The 18,105-nt window shown below is 45.1% G+C and overlaps 3 protein-coding genes across 9 annotated transcripts in view; 1 reads left to right on the plus strand and 2 right to left on the minus strand.

The window, feature by feature from the left end:
* The window catches only part of DUS2 (dihydrouridine synthase 2), a 41,009-nt gene extending 36,638 nt beyond the window's left edge, over window positions 1-4,371 (minus strand). For 4 of the 6 annotated variants that reach the window (XR_014854519.1, XM_085071829.1, XM_085071828.1 and 1 more), the window contains exons 1-5: window positions 3,608-3,735; window positions 3,126-3,265; window positions 2,162-2,207; window positions 1,261-1,352; window positions 273-316 (exon numbers count right to left, since the gene is read on the minus strand). Coding sequence is in view for 5 of the 6 variants with exons in the window: in XM_085071829.1 (XP_084927955.1) it covers window positions 273-316; window positions 1,261-1,352; window positions 2,162-2,207; window positions 3,126-3,248 (305 nt within the window). In the remaining variant the exon portion in view is untranslated. Of the gene's footprint in view, window positions 1-272; window positions 317-1,039; window positions 1,168-1,260; window positions 1,353-2,161; window positions 2,208-3,125; window positions 3,266-3,607; window positions 3,736-4,270 lie in introns of those variants that run through there. The other 2 variants (XM_085071831.1, XM_085071827.1) reach the window with 2 other exon arrangements.
* Window positions 3,678-6,023, plus strand: DDX28 (DEAD-box helicase 28). The gene is given in 1 exon segment (XM_085071825.1): window positions 3,678-6,023. A coding segment is annotated over 1 exon segment (1,632 nt). The 5' UTR covers window positions 3,678-3,709; the 3' UTR covers window positions 5,342-6,023.
* A 1,532-nt stretch (window positions 6,024-7,555) lies between these two features.
* On the minus strand, window positions 7,556-16,453 carry LOC146432277 (galanin receptor type 1-like). 2 transcript variants are annotated; one of them, XM_085071204.1, is made up of 3 exons: window positions 15,458-16,453; window positions 14,506-14,571; window positions 7,556-8,188 (listed from the first exon to the last, which is right to left on the minus strand). In XM_085071204.1, exons 1-3 carry the CDS (start codon window positions 16,163-16,165, stop codon window positions 7,871-7,873), a joined length of 1,092 nt encoding a protein of 363 aa, XP_084927330.1. In that variant the 5' UTR covers window positions 16,166-16,453; the 3' UTR covers window positions 7,556-7,870. The 2 variants fall into 2 exon arrangements, 1 of the variants encoding a protein (XP_084927330.1); XR_014854409.1 differs by lacking the exons at window positions 7,556-8,188; window positions 15,458-16,453 and adding an exon at window positions 12,437-12,648.
* Window positions 16,454-18,105: the final 1,652 nt, after the last annotated feature.

Here is an 18,105-nt window from a genome sequence, read left to right on the forward strand (position 1 = left end):
GCTTTAAACCACAAACAGTAAGAGACATTTTCAGGGGCATTGGTCTTGCAGCTGTGCAATACCCAGGGAAATTCAAACTAGAGAGATCAAGCACACACTTGCACCAGCAAAAATGCATCAACCCCAGAATTTATGCAGCTGAACTTTTCCTGGTTCTATCAAGAGCTACCTTGATCTTCTCAATCACAAAAGACTGTCTTCAACAACAATTCCTCTGTACAAAACCCCCAAACAAATCCATGGTGGAAAGGGGGTGAGAGAAGATGACTTACACAAGCTTAGCTACTGCCAGGGCTCTTTCAGCATCTGATGAACCCTGTTGGTAAAAGAAGAGAATTTATAGTTACAAAGTATCATCACATTAATTTTAAAAAAAGGTGCTTACTTGCGTGTGTGTAAAACTTTATTTGCTCTGAACATTTAGTATAGACAGAGATCCACTCAGAGGCAGTGGATAGTTAAAATATTTAGCTACAGCATGTACTAGAGTCAGCCACTGAATGATAAAAGGTGATACAAAAAGGAATCCAAGGAGGTTAGTCTGCCCTCTTTACCTACACCAATATCAAATATTCTTAGCCCATCAGCAACAGATACCTATTTTAATGTTCTAAGAAGCTCTACTAATAACAATTCTACAGCCTCTACCTGCAACCTAATTCAGGGCTATATTACCACTGCAAAAGGTCTTTTCAGTATCTAATGCAGTGCTCTCATGCACTCTCTCCCTCCGAGCCCCATTGTCTTTTGTCCTACACAAAGTGGTCTCTAAGAGCAAATTGCTACCTTTTTCTCTCCAGCAGCCTTTAATCCACTTGTGCAATGCTCATGTACACATTAATCACCTCTTTTCTATACCAAACAATGCCATTTCTTTCAGTCTTTCTAGTGGGACTGTTTACAGGACAGTGCAAAACTTCAATTTGTGATCAGACATCACCACAATTTCTTTTTGGCATCTATAAGTTCCAAAATATATCTAAGACACCTATTACAAAAACAAGCCGCTATCAGTGAGCACAGAATTCATCTGAATCACCTCTCCTGAAAACAGCTGTAAGGAGAGCTTACAATGTAGCATCTTGACTTCTACCAACAGCTTCGAAATTCTGCAACACATTTGGTATGAAACTTCACCTCCACCTGAAGCACCAAGAAATTGACAGTCTGCAATACAGAGAGCTGCTTTAGACTGACAACAACATGTTAGCAGTGCTACCTCATTTAACTCTGTTGTTAGAAGAGTATCTGGTTTCTTACCATTTGGAAGACAACACGGTGCCTCTCCCTTTCACAAGTTCTGAAAACAACTCTTTCATTAGGTGCAACAAAGTCCACCGTTTCAAGTACTTCTGTACGAAATGAAAAACAGAACAGACAAAAATTCTAGACAGATGTAAAAATTTTAAAAGTCATATGACTATAATATGACTGTAATTTGTATATAAATGAAATGCTGACAAAGTTTTCCACAAACAGCAGAGCTAATGGCTCTGTATGTCCTTGCAGTACATTTCTTACACATTGCTAATTCCCTCCCACAGTGCTCCTTCATAACCCCACAACCTTTTCCTTGGACATCAACACCAGAACCAGTCCAATGATGACTCAGCCAGAATAAACAGTACTATTTTTGGGAAGGGGCAGGAGGAGAGAGGAGATTTGTAGTGAACTTCTGTTTCCCAGCAGGAACACTGCAAATAACTGTTTCTATGCCACTCAGGTAGGGCCAGGTCTTAAAGATATCTTTTTAAGAACAGGCAGAGACAATCCTGTTAGACCAAGTCCAGCTCATGGACCTCAAGTTAATAAATGAATGACAAACAGTGAGATCTTGTATGTGTTGCTTCCTTATTGCAGTAGACTAAAAGGTGTGTATATTATCATGTCACAAACAGCTTACATTTAAAAAGACTTATGACTGGAAACTGTTTCTACTGCAGTCCATACAAACTGAAAGTATGAAACTGTATAGCAACAAACAGGTCTAGGGTAGCACTTAAAAAGCTTACTGTAAGTCTCTGGATACAGTTTAGTGAGATTATAAGTACTGATACATCATTATGATCACTAAAAAAATGCTTCAGAGAAGTAATTACCTTTTTTCTTAACTAGAAAAGAGACTGCTTACAGGGAATATCAAAAGAAATGCCATACTTGCCATTTATAACCCTCTTACACTGCAGCATCTTTATGTCAATCAGCTCCTGAGAAGAAAGGATAAAGTCTCAGTGAGTTGAATTGTTTCACCCAGTCAGCTCTCAACAGTTGTCCATTTTATTAAATAATTATCTAGAGACATCAACTTCTCTGAGCAACCTGTTCCAGTACCTCAGCACCCTCTGGGTAAGGAACTTCTTACTAACACCTAATCTAAAGCTCTCCTCTCTTTAGTTCAAAACTCTTCCCCCTTGTCCTATCACTATCTGTCCTTGTAAGAAGTTGCTGTCCCTCTTTTTTAAAAGCCCCTTTAAGTACAGGAAGAGCCCAACGAGCTCTCCTCAGAGCCTTCTCTTCTCCAGAGAGAACAATCCCAGTTCTCTCAGCCTGTGTTTGTAAGAGAAGTGCTCCAGCACCATGATCATCACTGTGACCTCCTCTGGATCCACTCTAACAGGTCCACATCTTTCTTGTGCTGAGGACCCAGACCCCAATTTCAGACAGCTTTAAAAGGAGTGGTTAAGAAACAAGGACAGCAGTGTTGTGAGTAGAAATATATGGATGCACAGCAGAACTAATCAGATGAGACAGTCAGTCTTCAAAGTTCCTTCAAAGTTCTGAGTCCACAAAAAAACCAAAAAACCCAACCAAAAAAACCCAAAAAACCAAAAGAAAAATACTACTATCCCCCCCCCGCAAAAAAAAAACCCACAAATGAAAGTACAAGTTGAGGAAATTGTTATGGTGTAAATTATTCGAAGTTAGTGAACAGCCTTAAAACATGGATTTGCCATAACTTGAGAACTGCCCGGAGAAATGCCTTAAGCCACAGAGATTCTTCTTTCCTCATTTTTAATGGAAAACTATGTGTAAAAAGAACAAGTCACATAGTGAAAAAAGTACATTCGTCCTTTTCTTAATAACAATGTTATCACATAAACGCTTCATCTGCTCATCCTGCATACCTCGCAGTACACGATATCGGCTCCATAGTCCAGAGCCAGCAGACGCATGGGCAGTGTTCCCACCCGCACCATCGGAGCCAGGATCTTCTTTCCTCTGAAACACAGCGGGGTGTTCACCGTCATTCCTGTCGCTGTACCACCTGGAAGAGAAAGCCCAGGGGGACTGCCGTGGAGTGTCATTTCCTAGCGCAAGCACAGACGTGTCCTGTGCCGGGAAGGGGCGGCGGTGTCCCTGCGGTGTGTCGGAGCTCCCCGGCAGCGCGGTCCGGCTGAGCCAGCCGTGAGGGAGCCCAGGGCGCCGGGCGATGCTTCCCGCCACACGGCTCCTTCCCCGGGCGAGGGGCGCCGGGCCGCCCCTGCCAGAGCCCCCAGGGCCGTGTCTGTCCCGCGGGGACAGCGCTCAGCCGGCAGCGAGGAAAGGCGAACGAGAAGGGACAGGGACAGGGACAGGGACATGGACCGGCACCGCCCGCCGCACTCACCCCTCGCGTGACTGTGCCGCGGCTCGGCGGGGCGGGCAGAACGGGGCCAGCGCCTGTTTCAGGCGTCATCGGGCAGCGCCGCCGCCCCACGTGGGAGCCGCGATGGCGCTGGGCCGGGCTGGGCCGGCACTCGCCCTCCCGCTATTGCTGCCGCGGCGGCCGGCGGGCAGCGGGACGGCGGCGGCGGGGAGCCCGCACCCCCCCGAGGCCGTGGTGCGCGTTCCCTGGGCCCTGCGGCTGCGCCTGCAGCGGGGCGCGCAGCGCCGGCGGCGCGGGCAGGGGGAGGCGGCACCGCCGCGTCCCGGGAAGCTGCTGCTGCGGAGCCGGCGGCCGGAGCTGAGCCAGCCCCGCTGGCAGACGGTGGGGCGCTGGGAGCAGCCGCCGCTGGTGTCGGCGGGCTGGAAGCACCGGAAGGCGTACGGGGATTACTTCCAGCTGGAGCCCTCGCAGGAGGCTGCTCCCGCCCTGCAGGCGCCGCCGGCTGAGGCGGGACAGGGCCCGACCTTCGCCGAGATGGGGCTGCAGCCGGCGCTGCTGGCCGGCCTGGAGCGGCTCTCCATCGGCCGGCCCACGGCCGTGCAGCGCCTCGCCATCCCCGCGTTGCGCCGCGGCCGCAGCGCCCTGTGCGCCGCCGAGACGGGCAGCGGGAAGACGCTGGCGTACCTGCTGCCGCTGCTGGAGCGGCTGCTCGGCCACCCCGAGGCGGCAGCGGAGGCGGCGGGGCCGGCGGCGCCCCGCGGGCTGGTGGTGCTGCCGTCGCGGGAGCTGGCGGCGCAGGTGGGCGCGGTGGCGGCGGCGCTGTGCGCGCCCGCGGGGCTGGCGGTGCGCGGGGTGACGGGCGGCGGGGCCGCGGGCGGGCTGCGGAGACAACTGCGGGCTCCGCCGCCGGGCCCCGCCGTGCTGCTGGGCACCCCCGGAGCGCTGCGGGAGGCGCTGCGCCGGCGCTTCCTGGCCCTGGAGAGGCTGCGCTGGATGGTGCTGGACGAGGCGGACTCGCTGATGGACGAGTCCTTCACGGAGCTGCTCGAGGAGATCCTGGCACACGCGCCCCTGGCCGCCGGCGCTGCCGGTCCCGCCGTTCCCGACGAGGAGAGGACGCAGGTGGTGGTGGTCGGAGCCACCTTCCCCGCGGGGCTCAGCGAGACGCTGGCGAGGTTCACCGATGTGGGCCGGTTTGTCACCCTCAGCACCCAGAGCCTGCACCGCCTGCCGCCTCACGTCCAGCAGAAGTTTGTTCGCCTCAAAGGCCAGGACAAGCTGCCCGAGCTGCTGCAGCTGCTCTAAGAGCGCCACTCATCTGGTGGGGCTGTTCTCATCTTCTGCAACAGTGCCGGCACTGTCAACTGGCTGGGCTATATCCTGGACGACCACAAAATCAAGCACCTGAGGCTGCAGGGACAGATGTCGGCAGCTGCAAGAGCTGGCATCTTTGCCTCCTTCCAGAAGGGTGATGTGTCTGTCTTGGTGTGCACTGACCTTGCCTCGCGGGGGCTGGACACCAGCAGTGTGCAGCTGGTGGTCAACTATGACTTCCCAGACACCCTGCAGGACTACCTGCACCGCGCAGGGAGAGCTGGCCGGGTTGGGAGCAAGGCACCTGGAGCTGTGGTTAGTTTTGTCACCCATCGGTGGGATGTGGACCTGGTACGGAAAATAGAGACTGCAGCCCGGAAAAGGACAGGTCTCCCAGGAATGGACTCCTCTATTAGTAAACCTCCACCTAAAGGAGGTTGATTCAGGTTGCCAGGCAGTCCCTGGTAGGGGCTTACCGGGAAGTGATTAAGGCAGAGTGAATATGTGGAATGAGTGCTGTGTGTAAGGAAGAGTGAAAAGAATAGAGTTGAGTTTTGGAACAAGGTGATGAGGTTAACTTTGTGCACTGTTCTGGAAGCTGCAGTAGTCATTTCCATGGCCATCACAACACATGGCTTTCCCAAAGGAAACTAGAAAGTGAGTAACAGAATGCTTTTGGAGAAGATTGAAGAATTACTTCATCAGTTGATTTGGTTTACTTATTTTGAGACTTAATAATTTAAATTCAAATCAAAAAGAAAGTATGTCTATATGATATACAGCTCTGTTGCGTTTCACTGCTGCCCACCACCATCAGCTAACATGCGTTATTAAAACTTAGAAATTGCTACTGTGGCAGGAAGGAAACCCTGATATACCTTTGACCAGTTAGAGATAGAAGTAGAAGAACTAAAGGACAAATGATGCTTGATTTTCTTGTGATGTAGCTGTTCATTCAGAGAATTCTAGACCAGATACCTGTAAAGTTCAGTGGGAACGAGAAGGCACAATAATGCTTGAGGCTCTTTTAGGGCCTTAATTTGTTATTTTATGGTTACCTTTCACTGAAAAATGGAATCTTGCTTCTTCATGCTGTATTAAATAAAATTTTAAAAGCCCCAAAGTGTTTCCTGCACATTTTTTTCTGCATACTTTAGTGACATATCCAGTTTCTGAGCTGACTAAAAATCCCAAAAAACCCTAACCTCCACACACCAAAACATGTCTCCTGTTAAATGAAAGAAGTGTGTTGGCTCAGAGGTTCTAATGACTCTCAGGTAACAGTGAGTGCAGGATTTCTTTTGAATGTTGTGCCATTGTCCTATTTTGCTTCGAACCTAGAGAATTGAAGTGAGGCTATTTCATATCTAGCTGCTAGTTTGTCTCCATGGTAAGTAATCACACAAATAAGCATTTGAGCTGTGATTTCTTTTGCAGTGAAAACCACAACCTTTTCTTTTAGCTGCTGTTTTCCCCATGCTATCCACTTTGGGCTGTGCTATTATTTGGAATATAGAAATAGTAGATTTCTACATTATGGTAAATGAGAAGATCATAGCATTGGATCTAAATCATTAGTTCCTGAGGAAATAATGTGCTGGAGCTACTCATAGTACACTGAGTGTCAAAGCTAAAGAACGAAAACTTGCACAGATAATCACCCAAAGATAGGCAATATGACCTTATCCTGTTGTACACATGTCCTCTGTTCATATTGCATACTTAAGGGGCTCTTAAAGGAAGTTACAAACTGCAGTAAAATTGTTTAATACAAAGGCTTCCAAGTTTTAGAAATGCAGTGAAAGAGTGATCCATTTTAGAGACTGGAAACCTGTTCATTGCATGGATGGCAATTAATTTGTAGTTTAACTAACTCCTGTAAGTCACATTTTTACAATCCATGAACAGGTCAATCTGGATTGTGCACACACAAATACTAAATTAGACAACACAGTGAAATAATGACGTTCTTTCAGCCATCTGTTCCCTACTTTTGAAGTAATACACACTTTATATAGTTACAAGTAGTAACCTTGAACTTGGTACAAATGCCCTTAACTGTTGCTAGAGCACTGTTGATCACAACAGTTTGTCAAAAAACCACAAACAAAAAAAACCCCATCACAAAATTTCAGGCATTTATATACTAAAGTGGCTAATAAAAGCCTTGGCTAGGTAGAGAACACTATATTTACCAACAAAACTTTTTGCAGACTACTTTCAAACAAAATCACAGTTCTTTTAAGCATACATTGAGAAATATCACTTTCCTACTGTTGCTCACCAAGAGAGAGTTGCTGCAGCCAGTGATTAGCAGCAGTAATTAATACACAGGAGCACGCAGACGTTGAGAGCCTGGGACACAGAGCTAATGCAGAGCCACCAAATGCAGACAGCCAATGTCTCTGACACGTCATGTGAAAGCTGTAACTGCCCAATATGTGAATGCTACAGCAAAGCCTTCAAGGAGATTTAGAGACCCTACCCCAGGTAGTAAGCTAAATGTGTATGTAGCTCACATACAGTCAAATTTGTTGAAACAAAGACATCCAAAGACTTTAGTCTGACTTCTCCCAAACTATTCTCTGAACATTGCATCACTCATTGTTCACATCTAAATGACTGTCTACAGACTGTTAACTGCTCTCTTCTTCTCTGTGCATATTCCACCTTCTGTGTAAACCTCATTTTATATCCTATGGGCACAACTACAACTGCATTTGGGCACTCTCCTATGGTCATTCAGGTACTTCTGTTGCACATAGCCCAGTGCCTAGCAAGGTGCCCTAGGACTAGCTCTGTCACATGTCATCACTGCCAGAGGGAAATGTCTCCTACCACTCCAGAAATCTGGCAAAGTCCACATTTTTGCAGACTCCACTGCTCCCTGGAATGCATTTGTATGTATGTTCTCCCCAGACAGGACCCTCTTCCCTCCTCTTCCTTCTGACACACATTTGTGAGCCCGATTTACACGTTAGTGGTGGAGTGTGTGGTAGAGAAGTTCTCCATGCGCACTCTGGCCAGTTTCTCAGTGGAGAGCGGCCGCAGGAAGAACTTGCAGGTGAAGACTTGTCGGCAGGCCTTGCGGAAATTCTCCGAGAGGAAAGCGTAGAGGATGGGGTTGATGCAAGAGTTCCCGTAGGCCAAGCAGTGAGAGATGATGCGGAAGGTGAAGGAGATGTTGTTCAGGGGAAAGTGCCCGAACTCTGCCCACATGGTGATGATGTGGTGTGGCAGCCAGGAGAGCAGGAACACAGCAACCACGAGAAGCACTGTCTGAGCTGTCTGCAAAAGACAAGATCGTGGATTAAATGGTCACAGCGGTCAAGTGAGTCTGTGGAAAGAATGAGTTTGTTTTCCTCTGTCAGTAGTAAAGGCAGTAATGGTTATCATGGCTGCATTTAGTTACACCCATTAACCCTCAGAATGATGTTATTGCATCAGATCAAGACTACAATATAAGTTTGAAAAAAAGGGGATTTCTGTCAAATAGGTCTCTCAAATAAGTTTGTTTTAAAAAACACATTTACTTTGTCTGTTCATTGTGTACCTGGCATACTCCAGGTACTTCCTTGTCTCACCTACTAGAATGCTGCCTGACAGCAAAGATGTTCCCCTAAGACTAAGCAAAATAAAGCACCGAACATCCTCAAATGACCATGCTGGGAGCCAGATGATATCCTTAAAAATAGGCTGGTATGATTGGAAGTTGATGAGACTGAAAGACACAGACCTAGTGGTCTTGTGGGATCTAGCTTACCTACTGTGGTATGATGGGTACCAAAGAAATGATTAATAAACAGGTCCCATCATTAGCTTTCACCAGCAATAATGGTGCTACTTCTTTACCCTCTAGCAATGTTAAGTAGCTGAGGCTTGTTACCCTGGCAACCTTTCATAGCATCCATCTGCTTAAATTAGGGGGCTACAAGCACTGAAATACTCTTTTGAATAAGGCTTATATACCTAGCTTTTTTTTCCTTTTTATTGTGAAATAACAAACTGTGCATTTAACATAGGGCTGAGTATTACAAAACGGGTTTCCAGTTGCTATGTAATATCACAAGGCTGTTTCTGGGGTCCAGCTTTTGGGGTTTTGCAGATGGAAAACGCAGGCAATACTAGAACAATAATGCACATAATTCATGACTCAAGAAACAGGTTTTGGAAATGGAACTTGTGTCTGTTTTTTCAAGTTAGGAAACATTAGTTAAGATAGAGGAAACTGAAACAAAACACTGTTTGGCTTTTTATGTGGTAACTTTGCTGTAGCTTAAACTACTGTTACTATAGGCTGTGACCAGCCATGGAGGACTGATAGCTTGTGTACTGTTTAAGCTTCTTCCACAGGCTGTGACAGTTTGCACAGTTCCTGCATTACTGTTGGTCAAGCTGTTCCACTTAATGCAAACCTTCAGCTCCAACTCCCAAGTTTTGGTGGGTCCATAATAGACATATGCAATGGCTACTACTGGGTTCTTTAATTCTGTCTAAATACTCCTAGAAGCCTTTCAAGCTGCTCCAGAAAATAAATTACTGTGTTATTTGTTGAACAGGCAAAGTAAATGTGTTCAAGCTGTACAATGAATCAATAGCATGGTGACAAACAAAGACAAGGAGATATTTTTGTTTGTCAGATAATGAGATAAGCTTCTCTCTTATTCCTCCCCCCACCTTGTTTCTGTCATGTGCAGATTGTCTTGAATTTACTTACTTATTCTTTTGTTGCATTTGTAGGTCGTCTGCCTCTTATTTATGCTTTCCTGCCTTTCCTTGTCTGTTTTGCCCTTTGGTTATTTTTTTGTCAGGCCCTTGACAGTCTATTTCTCACTATTAGCCTTGCCCCGTCCTTCAAAAAGCAATGGGAAATGTGTTTAAAAAACACTTTGGAAGAGATACTGCATTCTGGAGGATGATGAAGTCTTTAACATTTAATTGCATTTAGAACTGTTGTCCTTGATAAGCTTCTAATGAAGTTGCCTCAAATTGTCAGGCATCTTGTCAAGGGCAAAATTAAGATTGTTCTGTAATGAGTTCAATGCTTCAAGTATTCCATGGATTTACCTATTTTAGGAAGAACTACCTGAATGTTAGATGAATAAACAGTCCTGAGATTAAAACATAGAGTGGACAGAACAGTCTAGAGGGGTAGAGGGCTTGTCACTTTCCTAATTTAGTGCCAGTTGGAGACAGCCCAGCTGCACATAATTTTTCAGAGCTGATCAGACCATCCATTTCTACTGTGTACCTCAGCCACACAGAAATGGGAAAGAACATTCAATTAGGTTTTTATTAAACAGTACTGGCTTGCAGAAAAACTGGGCTTCATTAGTGAGGCACCTGCTGTTTCCTGAATATGGTGTTCCCTCTTTTTTTCTTCCTTAATTCTAAATGAAGAAGCATAAAGAATCCTATGCCTGTTCTTCCACACAGTCTTATCAGCAAATAACGACTAACACTTCCTTTATTACTGCTCTGTAGGAAGATGTCTGATATCTGATTATGTGATTTACTAATAAATATTTTCTCCTGTTATGCTCATTCTAACTTTATCTTTTTTCCTTAAAGTTTGAGAGAAAATTGGCACATGTTTTGACTGCCCCAGACTTGATTATGGTAAGCTACAGAGTTACAGACTTCACTATATATTGTAATTTATTGTAGTGAAGACGTGGAAAAAATGTAGTGACCCATGGTGCCTAAAGCTTTTGTTTTAAATACTGCAGGTACCCTATGTCAGTGCCCAGGAAAGACATGTGGCTTAGTGCAATATACCACTGTACTGCTGGAGGTACTTACCAACCTCTGAGGAAAACAGTTTTGTGGCTTTAGATTCCAGGATACTCAACCAAGAACATCCCTTTTGCTCTGAGGCCATCTTTGAGTCAACATGCAAAGTGAAAACTGCCAGGTTCTCCACTCCTGGTGCCACATTCTTGTTTGCTTTGTTTGCAAATCTAACTCCCCCTGATGCCTTTGCAAACATTCTTTTCCTTTTTACCCATAAAGTTCTAACACAAAGGTTCCAAGCATGATCTGATCTCCAGAAACATGCTTATAATGATAAATGCAGAATGTTTCAGCCAGCTGGTTCAAAAAATGCCATACTGACTCTCAAGTAGTGCACACATCTGTTAATTACTTCTAAAGCACTTCTCACTGCCCTTTGGTCTTTTTTTTATTACACTTGAGTGTAATTTTTCAGTGGTCTGAAATCACTCAAATGATTCTTTTTCATTGTTCTGTGTATTCTTTCTTGGAGTCAGAGATAGCAGATGAAGAAGAGGAGGGATCGAAGTAAATATATTTTCAGACATTATCAGTTAATTTCGGTTACTTGCTTTATGTGCAAAGAGGGACTCTTCATTTCCCAGCAGCTTGCTTGCACTGTTCAAACTGCTCATCTGTACATCTCTCATTCTGTCATCATGCCACTAATCTCCACCCTTGATGCCCTTGAAACTTATTCACTTGATATTCATAAATGCGTATGAGCATCGTGATTTTTCCATTATCCCCTAATTGGTAATGATGCTCTTAATTCCTGCTGCCCTGGGCTCCTGTTAACCAAACAACGTGCAGGATTTCACTTCTGAATTATATTCTTTTGCACAGTGGGTCCCAGGATGTTCCAAGCTCCTTTGCTGTATTTACTGTTGCTAAAATGCCAAGGCCTTGAACATCACATTCATTGTCTACATGAAAACCTTCAATTTGCATGAACAATAGCCAAATAATTAGTTTAGCATGTAGGAAAGCAGTTACAGTGCAACTTTTATCTGCCTCTCTTGGCCAAGATGTTCAGGAATACCATATACCTTGAAGGAGTTCTGTGTGTTTTACCTCAAGCTGTTGAATGACCTTCAAAATGCTGCACACCAGGGAGTGTCCCAAATAAACTCTGTATGACTTTGTATTTACTTAGCTCTGGAAGCAATGAACAGCTGATTTGCTTACCAACCAGGTGAGCACAGCTCACCTTTCTATTGGAGCTAACCAATAGAAAAGCATAGTAATAATTTGTTGTCTTTAAATGGCTCATTTGGTCTGTTAATTGAAGCTTTAGGCCTCAAGGTCCCACAACTCCTACTGTCCTTTCAAGTGATCTTGCAAAACAGCTGTGAAATTCACACCCCAAGAAATATTCTTAAACTTGAAAAAGCATTTCAGATTGTTAAGTTTGCAAGGCTTATTTGTTCTTTAAAGATGTACAAAACAGAACTGAATAAACACTGAGGGAACCCTGGTGTGCTCCAGTGAGGAGGCCAGTGAAACACCACAGGGCCATGATAGATCTTGGTTTGCATTAATTTCCATCATTAAATCACCTTATTTAAGGCAGATGTACAATCAGAGTTCCTGGGGCTGGGCTCTTATGAAACACTTTGCAACACTGTCAGGAAGGGAATTGTTAACTTTCCTCTGAGCCAAATTACGGGCTTGCTGTACATAGTTCAGAAAAGAAGTAACAGAACTAAAACATACTTTATTTGTGGTAAAGGGGTGCACAGAATTTCTTAGTATGTGGTCTTGCTGGCTGGCCTCAAAAAATGATTGTCTAAAACTTCAAAGTGGAATCCTGTGGCATCACACTGTCTGATTTCCAAGACTGGCAAACTTGTGCAGGTGGTATGGCATTAAATGGGGAAACAGCCAGGCATGTGTCTCTTCTGCAGGCACAGTCTTAGTTCATCATGCAGAATTTCAGCCTAGGCTTGCAAAAAGTTCTAAATGTCTTCCTTGATCTAATGCACAGTGTTACATATAAATGGAAAAGCACATTAAATTGAGCATGTCCAACTTTGGCATGTAGATGGCAAACTTATATAAAAATTTCAAAGTGGGAATCTGAATAAAGGTCAAACTCTCTTGATAACAGAATATGTAGTCAGGATGCAACAAACTTTGTACAAGGGAAATTTTTGCAGTTTCATGTGTGCATAAATTGAAAAGGTTGCTGTAGTTTGAACATAATCATCCAGTAACTTAAAAGCTTATAGATCACAAACCAAGCACAAACCCTTCCTTTTTCTGGTGATATGTGCCTATCTGTCCTTCGTAGGATTCTGCTAAAGACAAACTTGTTCTTTTCAGCAGGTGTTTGAACACTGACTTGGGGGGATGGCAGCTGTCAGAGCTCTCTGGATTATTCGTGAACTGGACCCATTCAAACAAAAGGTGGTTGTAACCAACTTTACAATAGTGTATTTAAACATTACCCATGAGCAGTTTGTCCTAAGAAAACAGGGCTCTCTTAAGCTGTCCTTCTAGCCCTCACATATCTTCAAATAACACAGACTTTGAGTACAATGTTGTGGCAAATGGGACTATGACAGACAGCAGAAAGATCACTAGTAATGGTAATTACTGATAAAATACCATCTTTAAGGGGGGAGATTGAACTGCAGTACCAAGTACCTGGGCTCCACATCACATTGCATACTCAGAGTCAGTTAAATCCGGGATTATTTTGCTTTCTTTGCTGCAGCAATGCAGCTAGGAAAGTCAGGCATATACTTGCACAACACTGGGACTGTTCATTTGGCCAGACCCTAGGTCTGGATCCAGCAGTGTCCCACTTGTTCTGTAAATGTTTGTCTTATTGAGGTTCACATGCTGTTTCCAGATTCCAGGATGTACTAATAGCAGATAAATTCCAGCTCTCTATGACCTTTCAGGTGGCTTTAATTTGGATTTGTCCCAGTAATGCTTCCCACTGTATTTCTGTGTTTTGTGGCTCACACTATATGAGAAAGAATGATGTCTATTCTGCCTGTTATCAGTGTTACAGGATCTGGGATTGGAGGGACTGGTACTACACCAAGGCTCCAGCAAAGTCAATGAAAGCTATAGATCCAGAAATAAGTCTGTCTTGACATTTAAAACTCTTACCTGGTAACAGTATTTTTTTCAGAAGCAGCCTATGGAGAACAATAACAATGTGTTTCTGGCCAGCATGTGGGATGCTGCTTATGGCAAGAGCATTCCCTGAGCTCCATGGAATTTTCTTTCTTTCTTAACTATGTTTTACCTTGAAGTGTTCAGATTTGAGGAAAGTTCTTATAGCTTCTGAAATGCTGAATGGCAAAGCAAACTGTTTGCAGTGGTAATGTTGGCAACCGTTTCACTGGAAAATCTTGTTCAACAAGGACTCTGAGTCTGCAATTTGATTCTTTTGAGACCTTTACTCACTTATGTAGCCTAAATGAGTGTAGTGAGAGCTGAACAAACAGCTGTTTGCAAAATTTACTACTTACCTGTTCAAAAACAAAAAAGCCCCACAAAACAAACTGGCAAAAAGTCCCCAAGCCCCAAGTGGGAAAACCAAAACAGAGCAAACCCAAACACTCTTCTCCTAGGGATGGGAGGAGGATAATAGCTCAAGTTTTCTTGAAATTACAGGAATGAAGCAGGAACTGAGTGGTCTTAGTTTCAGACTATACTCTTTTATATCAATATGACACTTTGTTTTCCACATCAGTGTGGAAGAAACTGTAACAGCTCTAAATCAACTGGAATCAGCACAGACCAGGCAGATTGCTTTATAAAACTGACATATCTATTATATTACAGTCAATTTACTGTAAACCAAAGATACTTACCTTCTTCTTTGATCTCTCTGACTTCTTGGAAATGTTCTTTACTTTCGTATGGAGATGGTATAAAACCTCGGGGGGAAAAAGGAGCAATATATTGAATGGGAAATTGCATTTAGTATATTAATACTTGAACTACTCAAAAAAGCACCAAAAATTTAAAATAATTTGTTTAACATGACTTCAAAGATGAATTTGATGCTTTCAGACTTTTAATTCTAAACTCTCCACTTTCTCTTTCAAGAAACAAGGTTTGGAAAGAGCATTAAAACCGCTAAGCTTCCAGTAGTTCAGCACATATTAAGAGCTCAGCTGGCACTATACTGAAACCCACAGGAGTTTTCACATGGGCTTTGAATTTTATATTGTGCCTCAGGTTGTCTTCATTTATTCCCTAGGCTGATGATATACACGGGCAGAGAGCAGGCTGCCAGTCCTGGACCCTGGTGGGGCTGTCCTGCTGCTCCTGAAGGCAGCACAGACAAATGCGGAGTGGGCTCACCCTTCAGAGGGAGAGTCATAAGGAGTGTTGGAGCTCTGAAGGCAAATCTCATTTAAAAACATCTAGATCTAGCTTTTGAAACCTGATTACAGCACAGCAATAACCTGGAAATATTTATTCCCCCATAGGTTTTTTCTCTGGCTGGGAGCAAACATTTGTTGCTCAGAAAGAACAAAATGAAAAATATGAAAAACAGCAAGAGTCTTTAGGGGGTTTGGGTGTCAGGCTGGATGTCATCTTAGTAGTTATAATCCTTTATGTGAGCTGGTGTAATTTCATTCTCTGCTTTCCTTCCCTCCCCCTGACTCAAAAAATTATTCTGCACCAGGAGAGAATGTGCAAAGGGTTGGATCAGTTATTTGGCTGTGTGGCTGTGTAGCTGTGTACACACACAAGCCACCAAGAGTCTGGGATCTTTCCCTCCATTTAAACCTCATTCCCATCCCTCACACCCACCTTGGCGTAGCAGCAGGTGATGAGCAGCAGGGGCAGGAGGTATCCCACCAGCAGGATTGTAATCTTGTACATCTGCTTGGCTGTGGAGCCGTTTGCCCAGTGCTCCCAGCAGAAAGAGCTGTTGGGTGCCTGCTGATGGCCACTCATGAGGGCCTGGTGCTGAGCCACGGGGACAGCAATGAGCAGGGACAGCAGCCAAATGACAGCCACGCCCAGGGCAGCGTTGCGCTTGCTGCGGATGCAGGGCGAGCGCCTGGCGTGCACCACGGCGATGTACCTGTCCACTGACATGGCCACCAGGGTGAAGATGCTGACCAGCATGGTTGCCATGGCCAAGTAGTGAACCCACTTACAAAAGAAGGCCCCGAAGATCCACTCTGGCAGGGAGTAGATGGTGGCCTGGAAGGGAACGCAGAAGAGCAGAAAGGAGAAGTCTGCAATGCTCAAGTTCAGGATGAAGATGTTGGTGGCACTGCGCGATGGACGGCCACCGGGCCGGAGACGCCCCAAAACAACCAACACTAACGTGTTTCCCACCATTCCCAGAAGAAAAATCAACCCAAAAAGCACTGGTACAATCACCACCTCCGGGCCACCCCTGGCTGCTCCTGCCCAGAATGTTGGGGCCTCTGTTTGGTTGGTCTCAAGGCCGCACTTGCTGGCGTTGGCTCCAAGGGAAAGCACAAATTTGTCTTCCTGCTCCTCCATGGAGCCAGGCAAGGAGCAGTCACTGCAGCCCTGACTGCTGGCAGATACTTCTGTGCTTGTTAGGGGTGGCCAGAGGTGAACTTTTGCCTTTTCCAATGCTGTGTCTTTCCTTTGAGGAGCAATTTTCTTCAGATGATTCTTCCAAGTTCTCTCTGTCTCTGGTGCAGATTATTCCAAGGACTGGCAAAAAAGGGGGTTGAGGAGTTTGTGTCATCCAGGAGGTGGCATCCAGTTTGGCAGTTGATGCTGTTGTAGCACAGAAAAACTCTGTGCCAGGAGAGCAGAGGTTGAGGCTGTCCTGGGAGCTTGGAGCAGCGGCAGAGCAGCAGCAGCAGCTCGGCTTCCTCATGCCCCTCCTCCTCTGCTTCCCTGCCACACTCCCTGGATGTGTGGCTGTCATACCTGCTTTCCCAGCTCCACGCCGAGCTGTGGCAGAGAGAACAAATGCTGTGACCTGAGCCCTTCAGAAAATAACCCCTGGCCAGCTTTGTCCCCATGCATTACTACTCTCGAGGGGGAAGAGCAAAGCAACAGTTCTCATCCAAAGGGATGGACAAGCAGCAGCTGCTGAACAATAGTGTGTGTGGCTCTGTGAGGGGCAGCACTGTTACTAGCTGCATAAGAAGGGAAAAAAGCTAAAATACCTTTTTAAAATCAACAAAGGAGCGTTTTATTTGTTTATTTGCTTCACAGTCTTCAATGCTCCCATTAGAGCACAAAGCCATATGAATAGCTGTGTTTCCAGCACAAAAAGCTGGGAGAGGTTTAAACTCAGCACTAGGTCCTGCCACTTCTGGGATATCTGCCCAAATTCCTCAATGCCTGAATATTCATGGACCTTGTTGATCCAGCTTCGAAGACATTTTGGGCTCAGCCCAGCAGTGCCAACAGCATCTGCACTGGAAAAGGAAATGTTCAGTCTCAGTAGCTGTGAGCAGCTGTAATATTCCCTGCCAGGGAACAGAAATATGCTTTTTTTAACAAAAGTTTTATTAAAGATTAATGGCTTACTTACTGTGGTTTTAATGCTTACTTATAGAAACAGAACATATGTTTTAGAAGGTACTAAGCAGGTTAGTTTTAATGGTTTATTTCCTCACATCTCTTAAGGGATTCTGCAAACCCTGCAGGCAGTGAGGAGGGAACAAAGTTTAGGCAAACATTAACAGTACCTGCATACAGTGATTTATGGATGCAGGACAGCTGCCTGCAGAGAAGAGTGCCCACCTCTATTCTCAGTGGGTACAACTTCAGCCACTTCAGAGGGGCACCACTAGCTCTCTGAATGGGAGGCTTGGGCTGGGGGAGCCCCTTAATTTTAGAAACCAAGTTCAGAACTGAGAGTTGTCCTGCCTTGCAATTTTCTTCTAAGAACTTGTTGAAAGGTGACAATACTGCCTTCCTCAGCCTGCTCTGATTATACCCTTGCTTAAAAACTGAGCTGGAGCTAAATCCTGTGTTCCCCCATAGTTATGGCATGAGGCAGGAAGCTACCAGGGAGGCAAAAATGTCTAAGCTGCAGTGGAAAAAATGATCTCCCCTCGTGGTGAGCAGATCACCATGGCTGAACCAGCTCCCTGATGCCACCTGCATCTCTCTGGGTCTTCCATGGCCTGGCTGCCTCTCGTGCTGTGGCACAGGACCCCGAACACCTTTAAGTGCTCCAGTTCCCAAATGCTTTTTCTGTTTGCTGGGATCTCAGTGGGGACCGTGCCAGCTCTGGGGCTGTGCTGCAGCCCGAGTGCCATCTACTGACATTTCGCCTCCTTTGCTGCATTCAGGCAGCTCCTGTGATGCCCTCAATTTATAATAAAGATAAAACAGCATCATTTAAACAGAGAAAAGCATTATATCCACACTGTTTGCAAAATTTCTTCTGCAGGTTAAGTTTTCATAAGGCAGCTAAAGTTGTTTAATGAAGTTTGTTATTCATTTATAAC

This window comes from Lichenostomus cassidix, chromosome 11 (genome assembly GCF_008360975.1).
Source record: "Lichenostomus cassidix isolate B80296 chromosome 11, HeHo_3.0, whole genome shotgun sequence".
Lineage (NCBI taxonomy): Eukaryota > Metazoa > Chordata > Aves > Passeriformes > Meliphagidae > Lichenostomus > Lichenostomus cassidix.